General features: G+C 44.9%; 1 protein-coding gene across 5 annotated transcripts in view; it reads left to right on the plus strand.

Moving 5' to 3' along the window:
• CAPN13 (calpain 13) overlaps positions 1–13,497 on the plus strand; it is an 86,092-nt gene that overhangs the window by 31,210 nt on the left and 41,385 nt on the right. For all 5 annotated transcript variants that reach the window (XM_066378588.1, XM_066378587.1, XM_066378585.1 and 2 more), the window contains exons 3-4: positions 5,705–5,783; positions 7,759–7,874. In XM_066378588.1, the coding sequence (XP_066234685.1) occupies positions 5,705–5,783; positions 7,759–7,874 (195 nt within the window). The remainder of the gene's footprint in view (positions 1–5,704; positions 5,784–7,758; positions 7,875–13,497) is intronic.

Genomic DNA, 13,497 nt, shown 5'->3' on the forward strand with positions numbered 1-13,497 from the left:
TCTGAAAGGATCATTTGCTAGAAAAGATTCACCTTAAGACCAAAGTGAGTTCACAAGAAAAGGAAGTGGCTAACAAAGTGGAGATGGTAGAGACGTGGGTGTAAGTTGTGAAATCAACAAGTAACAGAAGGTGACAAAAAGTGAATATGCCAACAGCCAGTTGCCTGTGAGCCAAAGGACTTTGATGCCAATAAAGCCAATCTCTTTAGCAAAAGCAGAAAGGGAGTGACAGCGCTCCTGGCCCAGCCTGAACTCTGGTCACCCTCTGAAAGCACCTGTGTGTGAATGCCAGTATGCTGAACGTGGAGCTCCCTCGTGCAAGCGCGGCACACCATCTGGGGGAATGCATGGGCAGCCTTCGGAGGGAACGCAGAAATCACTGTTGAAAAATAGACCAAGTGCTGTCACAGTGGAGGAGACCCCTCCAGAACGATGCAGGAGAGTGCTGGCTTTGGAGCCACTCCAGGGAGGCTGTTTTCTAAGATTCCAGTAGCCTTTGGATTTCCAGCTAGCTTCTGGTCTTCCTAGTCTAACAGAGAGTGCCCCAGACTTCATATTGGAAAACAGCTCTACAATTCAGAACTACATTCTAAGATCATTTAGTCTGACTAGTGCTGGTGGCTTCTGTATTTGTCAGGGTTCTCAGAGAAACAGAACCAATAAGAGGAGTATATATCCTATGGTGTATAATTAATAGGAAATCTATAGATATGTCCTATTGATCTATTTACTACAAGGAATTGGCTCACATGACTATGGAGGCTGAGAGGTCCCACAGTCTGCCATCTGCAAGCTGGGGACCCAGGAGAGCCAGTGGTGTAGTTTAGTCTGAGTGGGAAGCCTGAGAATCAGGGGAGCAGATGGGGTGGCTCCCAACCCGAGGGCAGGAGAACACCAATGGCCCCCTCAGCAGTCTGCCAGAGGTGGGCAATTTTTCCCTTTCTCTCCCTTTTGTTCTATTTTGTTCTGTGGATTGGCTGAGGCTCATCCACATTGAGGAAGGCAACTGATTTACTGAGTCCAGGATTCAAATGCTAATGTCATCTAGAGAGAAGCACTGCTCACAGATTCACCTGGGAATAATGTTTAGCCAAATATCTGGGCAGCCAAGTTGACACATAAAAGCAACCATCACAGTTTCCTTCTGCACAAATGGATGTTTCAGTGCCATCAAAAGGCCAGTCTGTTGCCTGACCAGGAAGTGGCACAGTGGATAGAGCATCGGACTGGGATGCAGAGGACCCAGGTTCGAAACCCTAAGGTCGCCAGCTTGGTTGCGGGTTTATCTAGTTTGAGCAAAGCTCATCAGCTTGAGCCCAAGGTCGCTGGCTTGAGCAAGGTGTAACTTGGTCTGCTGTAGCCCCATGGTCAAGGCACAAGGCACATATAAGAAAGTGATCAATGAACAACTAAGGTGCCGCAACAAAGAAATGATGCTTCTCATCTCTCTCCTTTCCTGTCTGTCTGTCCGTATCTGTCCCCTTTCTGTCTCTCTCTCTGTCTCTGTCATAAAAAAAAAAAAAGGCCAGTCTGTCTCACAGAATTGGAAAACATTGAAGCTGAGAAGCCCCTTGGTGTGGCCCGTGGGGGAGAGCTGGGTGCTGTGGAAGCCGATTACCTTTCTCCTGACTGCTTCCTGTGGGCCCTGGAGCCAATTTCTGCTTCTCTCAGCATGCTCCCTCACCCTTGCTGGACCTCGGCATCCTCTGAGGAGCTGTGTAAATCCTGAGCTCCACTGCTAGATGACCTGCTAAATCCAAGTTGTAGGACAGGGGACCCAGCCATCTGCATCTCTGTGAAGCTCCTGGTGATTCTGAGTCACACTCTGGGTGGACACTTTGCCACTTACCAGTGACTCCGCTACCTTGGTCTCCCTGGCCCACCTGGCAACAAGGAATCTGCCCAAAGCCAAAACATTACTATCTTCCCAGCCATCTTTACCCATTTTCTCTGTGGTCCTTGTTTCAGGAAGTCAGCCTAACGGATGAAAACACTTCTGGGTATAATTCTGCCTTTCCATCTTTGAGACCCTCCAGCACCCCATGAAAGCAGGGTGGGGAAGGACCGGGCAGCTCAGAGGGCAGGGAACTTAGGTGTGGGTTTTGTGCCCAACTTTGATTGATGTTGACTCTTGACTTTGATTTGAAGTAATTGCCATTTGATATTCCTGACATTAATACATCTTTCTGTTGTTCCTAATTAGATAAAAGTTCTTTTCCTTCATTTTAATTTTTATTACCTGGGTAAATCAGAGATAGCTGTGCATTTATCAAATGCCTCCAAGGAAAGATATAAATTGTCTTCTCTTTGGCCCAGGTAAATGCTATATTATTAGATATCCTGATAGAAAACCACTCTGGCATCCTGAATTTTTATGGAAAACCCTTCTTGGTGGTAGTGGGTTAGTCTTATCATCTATTGTAAGTTCATTTGCTGGGTGTTTTGCCCTGGCTGGTTGGCTCAGTGGTACAGTGTCAGCCCAGCATTTGGAAGTCCCAGGTTGGATTTCCAGTCAGGGCATACAGGAGAAGTGCCCATCTGCTTCTCCACCCCTTCCCCTCTCGCTTCTCTGTCTTTCTCTCTCTTTCTCTCTCTCTTCCCTTCCTGCAGCCACGGCTTGATTTGAAGGAATTGGCCTTGGTCACTGAGGATGGCTCTATGGCCTTTGCCTCAGGTACTAAGAAGAGCTCTGTTGCTGAGCAATGGAGCAACACCTCAGATGTGCAGAACATCGCCGCCTAGTAGGCTTGCCTGGTGGATCGGGTTGAGGCACATGTGGGAGTCTGTTTCTCTGCCTCTCCTCCTCTCACTGAATAAAAACAACAACAACAACAACAACAAAATTTGCTGGGTGTTTAATTCCAGTGAGTTCCCATAAGTGAGATCAGTCTATAGTGTGAGTGTGCTTTTGTGTTGCCTCTCTCAGGCTGGGCTTCCAGGCTATGCTGGCTTCTTAGAATAAATGGTGGCAGTAGCCTTCTTTCTTTCTTTTTAAACACTGAAACTATAAGTGACACTGGAATTATCTGTTCCCTGAAAGTTTGAGACCACTCATTAGGAAGATCAAAGGTCCCTGGAAGCCTTGACAAGATATTGGAGAGATCTTTCTTGATCATTTGAAAAGACTATTCCAGGGTTATGGACCTTTTCAGGTTATGTGCTAACTTGAATGATTTGGGCAATGTTAATTTTCATCAGAAAATCATTGGTACTTTTGAATTGATTAGTATGGAATCTTACATCATGTTTTTATATTGCTAAAACCCCATTGCTACTTCTACTGTGGGTTTGCCTACCACATTTACCAAAGATTGGGTCCATATAAACCTTCTCCCTCCAAAAGCACACTTTATTTGCTTTATTGATTTTGCTAATTTTATTTTATAATTCCCTAATTGTGCTCTTTTATCACTTCTTTCCTCCTATATTTGCCAGGCTCTTTTTTTCTTTTTCTTTCTAACATCTGTGAGTCGACTGCTTAATTCATGATTTTATTCTATGTTGTTTAATAATGAATGGATTTGAGGTTCTGGGTTTTCCTATGAATATGGCTTTTTTTTTAATTCTGCAAATACTGCAGAAGGAGGGAATCAATAGTTATTGAACATATGCCCTGCCTGATGCTGTGCTAAATATTTTACATCCTTCCTCATTTGTAAAATGGAAGGGTCCTTGCTTTGCAAGGCTGTTGGGAGACAGCCCGTGAATAAAGCACCTAGCCCTCAGTAAGGGAATGATAGTGGCAGCAAGTGTCTTGATCGCTTTATCCCTGGAGTCTCCCATTTCACGCACGAGGAAACTGAGGCCCAGCAAAGGAAGGAAGTTGCTCAGGCTCACCCAGGAAGCAATGCAGAGCAGGATGCCAGGCCGGGTCTATCTGAACCAAGTGCGCGTGTACCCCTCCTCTACTGATCACTGGGGGGACCAGGAAAAAGCAGTGAAGAAGAGCTGCACTGGGTCAAGAAAGCTGAGCAACGTTGACCTTATTCCTGGTCCAATAGCCCCGTGACCTCCACCCTCATCTTTAATTCCCATGAGTGGAGTGTCTAGGCATCTGCTCACTGACTGCAGGCCTCCACTGGGACCTTTACTTCCTCTTTCTAGTAGAAGGGGAGGGGACAGTTAAAGTCATTGAAGAACCCCAGTTGTTTTGAAACTGGAAGAGTCACTCCCTCCATAGCTCTTTCCAGCCATGGGGACAGCAGAGGATTGGGCTTGATGCCTCCACCCCAAGGCCTGGGTCCAAGTGCCCCTCTCCTGCCATCCGGAGGACCTGTTATCTGTGGGAAGACAGTGGGAGGAGGTGCAGTGAGTGATTATCCGCCACGTGCCTGCTGGGCCTCCATGTCTGCAGGCAGACCTGTACGCCTTCATTTGCCCCTTGGCGGCTCCACCGGGAAACTGGTAGTTTACAAAGGGCTGGCACGTCTCACACGGGCCTCTGTACAGACGTGGCTGTTGAGCAAACGAATCTATTTCCACTTTGCAGCCCTGTTCTCCGGGGACTATTTGTCAATGTGAAAAGAAATAATACAGGCACAGTTACCAAATTCTGCAAATGTGTGCAATGGGAATCCAGGAAGAGCTGCCCAGAGGGGATGCTAAGGACAGCCCCGCAGGTCCTAACAGGGCAAACTAGAGGCTGCTTCGGCTGGGGCAGGAGCCAGGCGTGGTGTCAGTGTTCCCCCAAAGATCGTGGGAGTGCCTTCGGGAACTTTCACCATCCTCAAGTCTGCCGCAAGCTGCCAGGATTCTCCCAGACATCGCAGCACTGCAGAACCCTCTCACAACCCCTTCCTGTGGCCTGCAGGTGCTGTGTGTGTTGGAGCCTGTGGAAGAACTGGTCACTGAGTTACAGCACCAGAGATGCGGGGCCTGGGGTCTTCCAGAATCAGTCTGTGCGTTAGCCAGGGAGCCACCAAAGATCTGAGTGATACACATCCTGCATCCTGTACAGCAGTGGTCCCCAACCCCCAGGCCGTGGACCGGTACTGGTCCGTGGGCCATTTGGTACTGGTCCGCAGAGAAAGAATAAATAACTTACATTATTTCTGTTTTATTTATATTTAAGTCTGAATGATGTTTTATTTTTAAAAATGACCAGATTCCCTCTGTTACATCTGTCTAAGACTCACTCTTGACGCTTGTCTCGGTCACGTGATACATTTATCCATCCCATCCTAAAGGCCAGTCTGTGAAAATATTTTCTGACATTAAATCGGTCCGTGGCCCAAAAAAGGTTGGGGACCACTGCTGTACAGTACCTGGCTGCGCTTGAATCCGAAGTGCTGACTTCTAAGAGATGACACTTCACAAAGAAAGCTTTATTACGTTTATAAAAGTTTCTGCTAAGAAATATACTTGATTCTTTTTTTCTTCTTCTTGTTTATATCCTCTTAAAACACTGCTTGTTAGGACCAGAATGGCTGAATATTTGAAGTAAGGATCCTGAGACCTTCTGTATGTTCTCTTCATGCAGTTTGCTTATGCATTGATTGCCTGTCTGATCAGTTACATGTACACCCCTGTGACAGCCACCTTCCTGGTAGCAATAAAACCTGAAGAATGGGGCACGGGGAACTTCTAAGCACCTATTTAAGAATTAACCTCTACTTCTCAAAGACAAAGTGAGTGGTGTCTTGGGTACCACTCTGGGTCATAGAGGAAGGAAAGATGCTCATGGCTTTTCTTCCTCTTTCCTAAGGAGTTATTAATGGGTAGATCAGAGCCTCACTTCATCCTGGAAGGTGCGAGCAGATTTGACATCCAACAAGGAGAGACAGGTAAGAACACAACCTCTTCTCTTCTGGCTGTGGATCAGGGCAGGCTGCTCAAAGGCAGCCTCTGGATAGGAAGGGGAGGAAGGAGGGGAGGAGGGAGAGGAGGGGGATGGGGCCCACTCAGACTCTCAGAATTCTGCCCCCACTGCTGAGGGGACAAGGCCAGCCCCCTCAGGCCTACTGTGGACAGACTGCTTGGGCCCAGCTCTGCAGCCTGCGAGTCGGCTCAGCATGGGTGTGCAGAGCTATTTGGGGATGAGGCATTACCACAGAAAGGGAGCAAGTGGGCACACGGTGTCATCTGAGCACTGAGCAGAGAGAAGCAGCAGGAACATGGGAAGCTTCGAAGGAGAGACCGAGAATCTAGCAGCAAGCATTCGTTGAGTTTCTGTAGTGACTGCTGACATTTTGCACGTGCTATTTCCTTTATACCTTGTAACATCCCCATTCCATATACGTGGAAACAGAGGGTTCAGGAGACAAAATAATTTTCTTAATGTCACATATGCCGTAAGTGACAGAGTTGGGTTTGAATCCAGGGCTGTTTGACTTCCTCCCACCCATCAGACAGCCATGGGGCCAAGTTGTTGCTTAAAAGCTGAGCAGTGTGGACAGGAGAGAGGAGGGCTCGCCTTGAAGGAGGGCCAAGGGCAGTATCAGGACTCACTGAGAGAAACCCTGAGTGAGAAGCCCAGGGGTGGAGGGGTGGGCCTACTGGGAGGGCAAAGTGGACAGGGAGTTGGGAGAGAGCCACTCTTCTGAGAACAGACTCTATATCCTTAAGATGTCAATCTACAAGGTATGCCTGCACTTGGTCTTCACCTAATGGAATCTATGGTGTCTTAGGCTATGTTCATAGAAGCCTCCATGGCTGTGTTCAGTGTTGGGGAGAGCCCCCAGAAGCCAATACTCTTCCTGTTAGATCTTTAGTTAACTGATGACAGGACCTCTCTGAGGGCATCTTTGTGGCTTCTGCGCCTACCCCAGTGATGGACACAAAGTGACATTCAAGTAATTGATTATGTTGATGATAAAGGAGGGAATACTCCGGAGAAGGGGATGATTCTCATACTCAAAGGGCTCACTGTGACATCCAAAGAGAAAGTCAAGACCACATGTCCATCAAGAGAGAACCCCTGTGTGGGCTAGAGGGGTCCTGACACAGATAGGGGCTGAGCAAGTATTAGCAAGAAAAACACAAATCTGTTCTCTGAAATGTAGAGAGCAAGCACCATTGCCACCAATGCTGACAACAAAAGATGTTTTCACTTTAACTCTGGGCACTGCTGCAAAATGAGAATCAGAAGACAAGTTGAGGCCCTGGCCCAGTTGGCTCAGTGGATAGAGACTCAGCTGGACATATAGATGTCCTGGGTTCAATACCTAGTCAGGGCACACAAGAGAAACTACCATATGCTTCTTTCCTCTTCCCTCTCCTACTTCTCTCCCTCTTCCCCTCCCACAGTCAGTGGCTCAATTGGTTTGAGCATCAGCCCCAGATGCTGAGGATAGCTAAGTTGCTTTGAGCATGTCAGCCTCAGGCACTAAAAATAGCTTCGTACTCAAGCATCAGCCCCAGATGGGGTTGCCAGCAGATTCTGCTAAGGGTGCATGAGGGAATCTGTCTCACTATTTCCCCTCCTTTAACAAGAAGAAGAAGGAGAAGGAGAAGGAGAAGAAAAGTTGACCTATCAGCTCTTTCAAAAGCCTGCCTGGGGTTCTCCTGACTTCCCTAAAACCACCATCACTTCCACCATCACCACCAGCCCCTCCTTTATCTTGCTTAGAACTGGACCCATGAATCCTTCCTCCAATTCTCCCTCAAATAGAGTTGTTGGGGGTAGTTGCGAGGGGCAGGGAGTACATTTTTCAGAAGGATATATGTGGACTCTGGTAACAAAAACCTGTGAAATGCACAGGGTGGGGCTTCCACGTGTGTCCAATGGAGCTCTCACACTTGGCTTGTGTCCCCTCACAGGAGATTGCTGGTTCCTGGCAGCGCTGGGCTCCTTGACACAGAACCCACAGCATCTGCAGAAGATCCTGATGAACCAAAGTTTTTCCCATCAGTATGCAGGGATTTTCTGTTTCCGGGTACGTGGGCTGCTGGGATGCTCCTAGGTGGTATGAGCACAGGGAGGTGACTGTCCTGAATATTCTCTTGGTCTGACAGCCTGAGACGTGGAAGGGATGCTTACTGTTAGTTACACTGTGTAGCTCCAGAAAGGAAATTGAGCTCATGATCTGACAGCCCATGGGAAAGATGAGTTAACATGTTCTCATGTAAATTTTTGTTAAATGGCAGAAACAATCAGCAAAAAAAAAAAAAATGTCATTAATCAAGAGCCCTGTACATCACTGAGCGTTAGTTTATATCTATTCCTGTGCCATATCTTGCTATGTCGATTACAGTAGCTTTAGAGTAAGTTGTAACATCTGGTAAGATGATTTCTCCATCATTATTCATTACCCTTTTCTCAAAAATATCTTGGTAATTCTTGCACATTTGTTCTTCAACGAGAATTTAAAAATCATTGTGTCTAATTAAAAAGAAAAGCCATCGTGAGGTGGAGTGGAGCAGCATTAAATTTTTGTATTTATTTGGAAAAATTACACTTCTATTACGTTAATGATTCTTTCCAGAAACATAGTCTATCGTTCCATTTATTCAGAACTAGTTTTATGCCTTTCAATAAAATGTTACAGTTATATTTTCATATTGGTGCTGTATCCTTCCTGTTAAATATAGTTTCAACTATTTTACAGTTTTGTAGCTCGTGTGAATGAGATTTCCCACCTCATTTCTACCTAGGTGTTGCTGAAAAGAGAAAAACCACTCCTTATCACATATTAAATTCTATCTAGCCACCTTACCAAATTCCTTTATTTGTTCTAATTTTTTCTTTAATAGAATCTGGATTTTTTTAGTTATCTAATATTATCTACAAATAAAGATAATGTTGTCTCTTCTTTTAATATTTATAGCACTTATTTGCTTTTTCGCCTTGTCTTATTAGTTGAATCCTCACAATTTTCAGTAAGAATGATAAGAGCAAAATCCTGCCTTCTCTGGAGTTTAGTAATGTATTTTCCTGGTACATCATTCTTTAAATACACTGTTGATTGATTTATTTTTTTATTTTATTTTTTTATTTTTTTGTATTTTTCCGAAGTTAGAAGCAGGGAGGCAGAGACAGACTCCCACACGCACTTGACAGGGATCCACTGGGCATGCCCACCAGGGAGCGATGCTCTGCCCATCTGGGGTGTTGCTCCATTGTGGCCAGAGTCATTCTAGCACCTGAGGCAGAGGCCATGGAGCGGCCTCAGCACCTGGGCCAACTTTGCTCCAGTGGAGCCTTGGCTGCGGAAGGGGAAGAGAGAGATAGAAAGAAAGGAGAAGGGGAGGGGTGGAGAAGCAGATGGGTACTTCTCCTGTGTGCCCTGACAGGGAATTGAACCCAGAACTTCCACACACTAGGCTGATGCTCTACCCCTGAGCCAACCGGCCAGGGCCTATTATTTTATTTTTTTAAAGAATTTATTTATTTATTTATTTATTTTAGAGGGGCAGGGAGCAGGGAGCAGGAAGCATCAACTCCCGTATGTGCCTTGACCAGGCAACCCCAGGGTTTTGAACTGGTGACCTCAGCCATCAAGTTGATGCTTTATCCACTGTGCCACCAATACACTGTTGATTTAATTTGTTAAGAATTTTATTAGAATTGTTGCATCTATGTAGAATTGGAGTCTAGTTTTTTAATTATGTTTGAGTTATACTAACTTCTTAAGTGAACCCACTGAGCTCTATGCACTTTGATCTGAAATAATTTAAATCAGGGGTCCCTAAACTTTTTACACAGGGGGCCAGTTCACTGTCTCTCAGACCATTGGAGGTCCGGATTATAAAAAAAAACTATGAACAAATCCCTATGCACACTGCACATATCTTATTTTAAAGTAAAAAAAACAAAACGGGAACAAATACAATATTTAAAATAAAGAACAAGTAAATTTAAATCAACAAACTGACCAGTATTTCAATGGGAACTATGGGCCTGCTTTTGGCTAATGAGATGGTGGTGCCCCTTCTGGAAGTGCGGTGGGGGCCGGATAAACGGCCTCAGGGGGCTGCATGCGGCCTGCAGCCCAGCCTTAGTTTGGGGATTCCTGATTTAAATAATGATGTTAACCATTGGTTATCTTTTCTTTGAAAGTAAAACCTAATAGTTAGATCATCTGGATCTACTTTCTATTTAAATGTGATTTCTTCCAATGTGGTTAGTAACAGTTTATCTGCCTGGATGTCTTATTATTTTCTGGAGTTAATTCTTGAAATTCATGTTTTTTGCCAAGAAAACCAACTGTTCCCTCTATGGTGCCAAATTTATTGCCAAAAATTGCCTATATGATTTTCTAAAAATGCATTTAATTTCTTCTAATCAGTGTTTAAATAAACTTTATCAATCCCAATGCTATATATTTTTTTCTTAATTCAGCCAATCTATTGCACTGGTTTTTGAAACCAGAAAAAAATTAACTTTTAGTTTTCATTATTCTTTCTGTTATTTTTCTCTTGGGGCTTTCTATATAATTACTTTTAATTTATTTTCATTAATTCCTGTTTACTTTCTCTTGGTTAACTTTATTTTTTTAATTTTCTGAATCTTCACATTTAATAGTCTTAGTCTTTTTTTAATTATAAAAGCTTTAAGACAAAAATTTTCTTTGAGATCTTATTTGTATATATTAAGTTTTGATACAGATATCTTATTTTTTAATTTTAATATAATACATTTTAGTTTTGATTAAGTTCTGTAGAGGGTAATATTATGGTTACACAGTTTTAGATTTATTAAATTATGGTCAGAAAATGTAATTCATAAAACCTCTATGTTTGGGGAAATTATATATGTTTTATTGATGGCCAAATCCACCACAGTTTTCATAAATGCTTCATGGACATACAAGAAGAATATATATTATCCAAATCCACCACAGTTTTCATAAATGCTTCATGGACATACAAGAAGAATATATATTATCCAAAGATCATGAGTTTTATATATGGAATAAAGCCTTCTAACTGACAGATTGTATTACTTGCAATCATCTCTCTCTTTTTTTAAATTTTTTTTTTAATTTTTATTTTTTCAGAGACAGAGAATGTCAGAGAGATGGATAGATAGGGACAGACAGACAGGAACGGAGAGAGATGAGAAGCATCAATCATTAGTTTTTTGTTACGACACCTTAGTTGTTCATTGATTGCTTTCTCATATGTGCCTTGACCATCGGGCTTGACCCTTGCTCGAGCCAGCGACCTTGGGTCCAAGCTGGTGAGCTTTGCTCAAACCAGATGAGGCCGCGCTCAAGCCGGCGACCTCGGGGTCCTGAACCTGGGTCCTCTGCATCCCAGTCCGACGCTCTATCCACTGTGCCACCACCTGGTCAGGCTCTCTCTTTTTTTAAAAAATAGAAATTTATTGGCCCTGGCCAGTGGCTCAGTGGATAGAGTGTCTGCCCAGTATATGGGCATCCTGGGTTTGATTCCTAGTCAGAGCACACAGGAGAAGCAACCACCTACTTCTCCCTGCCTTCCTCCTTCTCTCCCCTCTACCACTCCCGAAGAAGCCAGTGGCTCAATTGGTTCAAGTGTGTCTTAAGGCACTAAGGATAGCTCTGTTGGAGCACATCGGCCTCAGGCACTAAAAATAGCTCGGTATTTGAGCATCATCCCCAGATGGGGTTGCTGGGTGGATCCTGGTTGGGGAGCATGCAGTAGTCTGCCTCTTTATCTCCCCTCCTCTCATTTAAAAAAAAATTATTTTCTTACAATTCTGGTGGCTAGAAGTCTGAGATTAAGATATTGGCAGGGTTGGTTTCTTCTGGTCTCTCTCATTTACTTGTATTTTATTTTAGTGAGAGAGAGAGAGGAAGGGAGAGAGATAAGAAGCATCAACTTGTAGTTGTGTCATTTTTAGTTTTTCATTGATTGCTTCTCATATGTGCTTTGACCTGGGGCTCAAGCCAAGCCAATGACCTTTGGGTTCATGCCGGCAACCTTTGGGCTCAAACCAGGAACTATGAGATCATGTTGATGATCATATGCTCAAGCTGGTGACCCCGCGCCCAAGCCGGCTAGCCTGCACTCAAGTCAGATGAGCCGGCACTCAAGCCAACGATCTTGGGATTTCAAACCTGGGACCTCAGCATCCCAGCTTGATGCTCTATCCACTGCACCACCACCAATCAGGCAACAATCATCTCTTTTATATTGGATTATTTTTTTGTCTGTGTGATTTGTCAAATTCTAAAAGAGGTGAAATCCCCCAAAGTTATGGTTTGGAGGGTTCCCCTTACGTTCTCAGATGTTCTGGCTTTGTATTTTTCCTGCTGTATTCATCAGTGCCCAAAGGATTATGTTCTTATTATCTGGTTGTTGGAATCAAGGTCACAAATGGAATCAAGGCCTTTTGTTACATGTAACACTTTGGGCCTGGAATTCCTCTTTACCAGATATGCCTGCTGCTATTCCAGCTTCCTATTATTGACATTTCCCTGTTATAGCTTTGCTCATCCCTTCAGTACCAGTTTCCTTTTCACCATTTTATGTTTTTATATAAAACATATTGAAAGCTCATTGCTCACCATTGTTTCTTTCACCCTTCATGTCCCCTTATCTGGAGACTTTTGTTCTAATTTCATCCTCATTAAGTAGGAGTAGTTCCTTGAATAATTTCCTCATATTATATGACTGTTTTTTATTTGCACTTTCTTAAGAATGGTACTTCAGTTGGACTTAGGATCACACTGAGGAATGAGATAGAAGATGTAGAATTCAGCTGTGTCTGAGATGCCTCGGGGCTAAAAGTGTTGGTTGAGTGACAGGGGGTTAGGAGAACTTGAGGCCCAGGCAGGACATGCTCTGCCCTTCTGGGTGTTGAAGAAAGGCCCACAGCAGGCAGGACATGCTCTGCCCTTCTGGGTGTTGAAGAAAGGCCCACAGCAGGCAGGACATGCTCTGCCCTTCTGGGTGTTGAAGAAAGGCCCACAGCGGGCAGGACATGCTCTGCCCTTCTGGGTGTTGAAGAAAGGCCCACAGCGGGGAGGACATGCTCTGCCCTTCTGGGTGTTGAAGGAAGGCCCACAGCAGGCAGGACATGCTCTGCCCTTCTGGGTGTTGAAGAAAGGCCCACAGCGGGCAGGACATGCTCTGCCCTTCTGGGTGTTGAAGAAAGGCCCACAGTTGCCCCGAGTCAGCTGTAGTGCTGACCTCTCTTCATCCCTTCTCATCACTCTGACCTGGGCACTGCTTTCTGGAAAGGACCCAGTGCCCAGGCAGCTTGGGTGCTTTTCCAAACACTTCTGGTTTTCCTCAGACACTTGGGTGTTGGCATAATGGCACCAGCATGTGTCTTGGTGGGTATAGACGTTCCAGATGCCAGCTTGCCTTACCCAGAGAGGGGAATCCAGAGATACTGGTCGGTGGCCTCATTCTTGACCACCAGTTAGGCCATTTGCCTCCTGTCTGGGAACTGTGACCATATCTGATGTTCCCTTTGTACAGGGAGAGCACGTTTGGTCTCCGTTACCAGTACAGGGAGATGGGGTGAGGGTGACTTATTGGGGACCACCACGGGAGCACATTCAAGCCAGGACTTGCTCATTCTGGATGACCTGCCTTGCTCCTGGGTACTGTCCTACCTGAACGAAC

The sequence above is a fragment of the Saccopteryx leptura genome, chromosome 3, assembly GCF_036850995.1.
Source record: "Saccopteryx leptura isolate mSacLep1 chromosome 3, mSacLep1_pri_phased_curated, whole genome shotgun sequence".
In the NCBI taxonomy this organism is placed as follows: domain Eukaryota; kingdom Metazoa; phylum Chordata; class Mammalia; order Chiroptera; family Emballonuridae; genus Saccopteryx; species Saccopteryx leptura.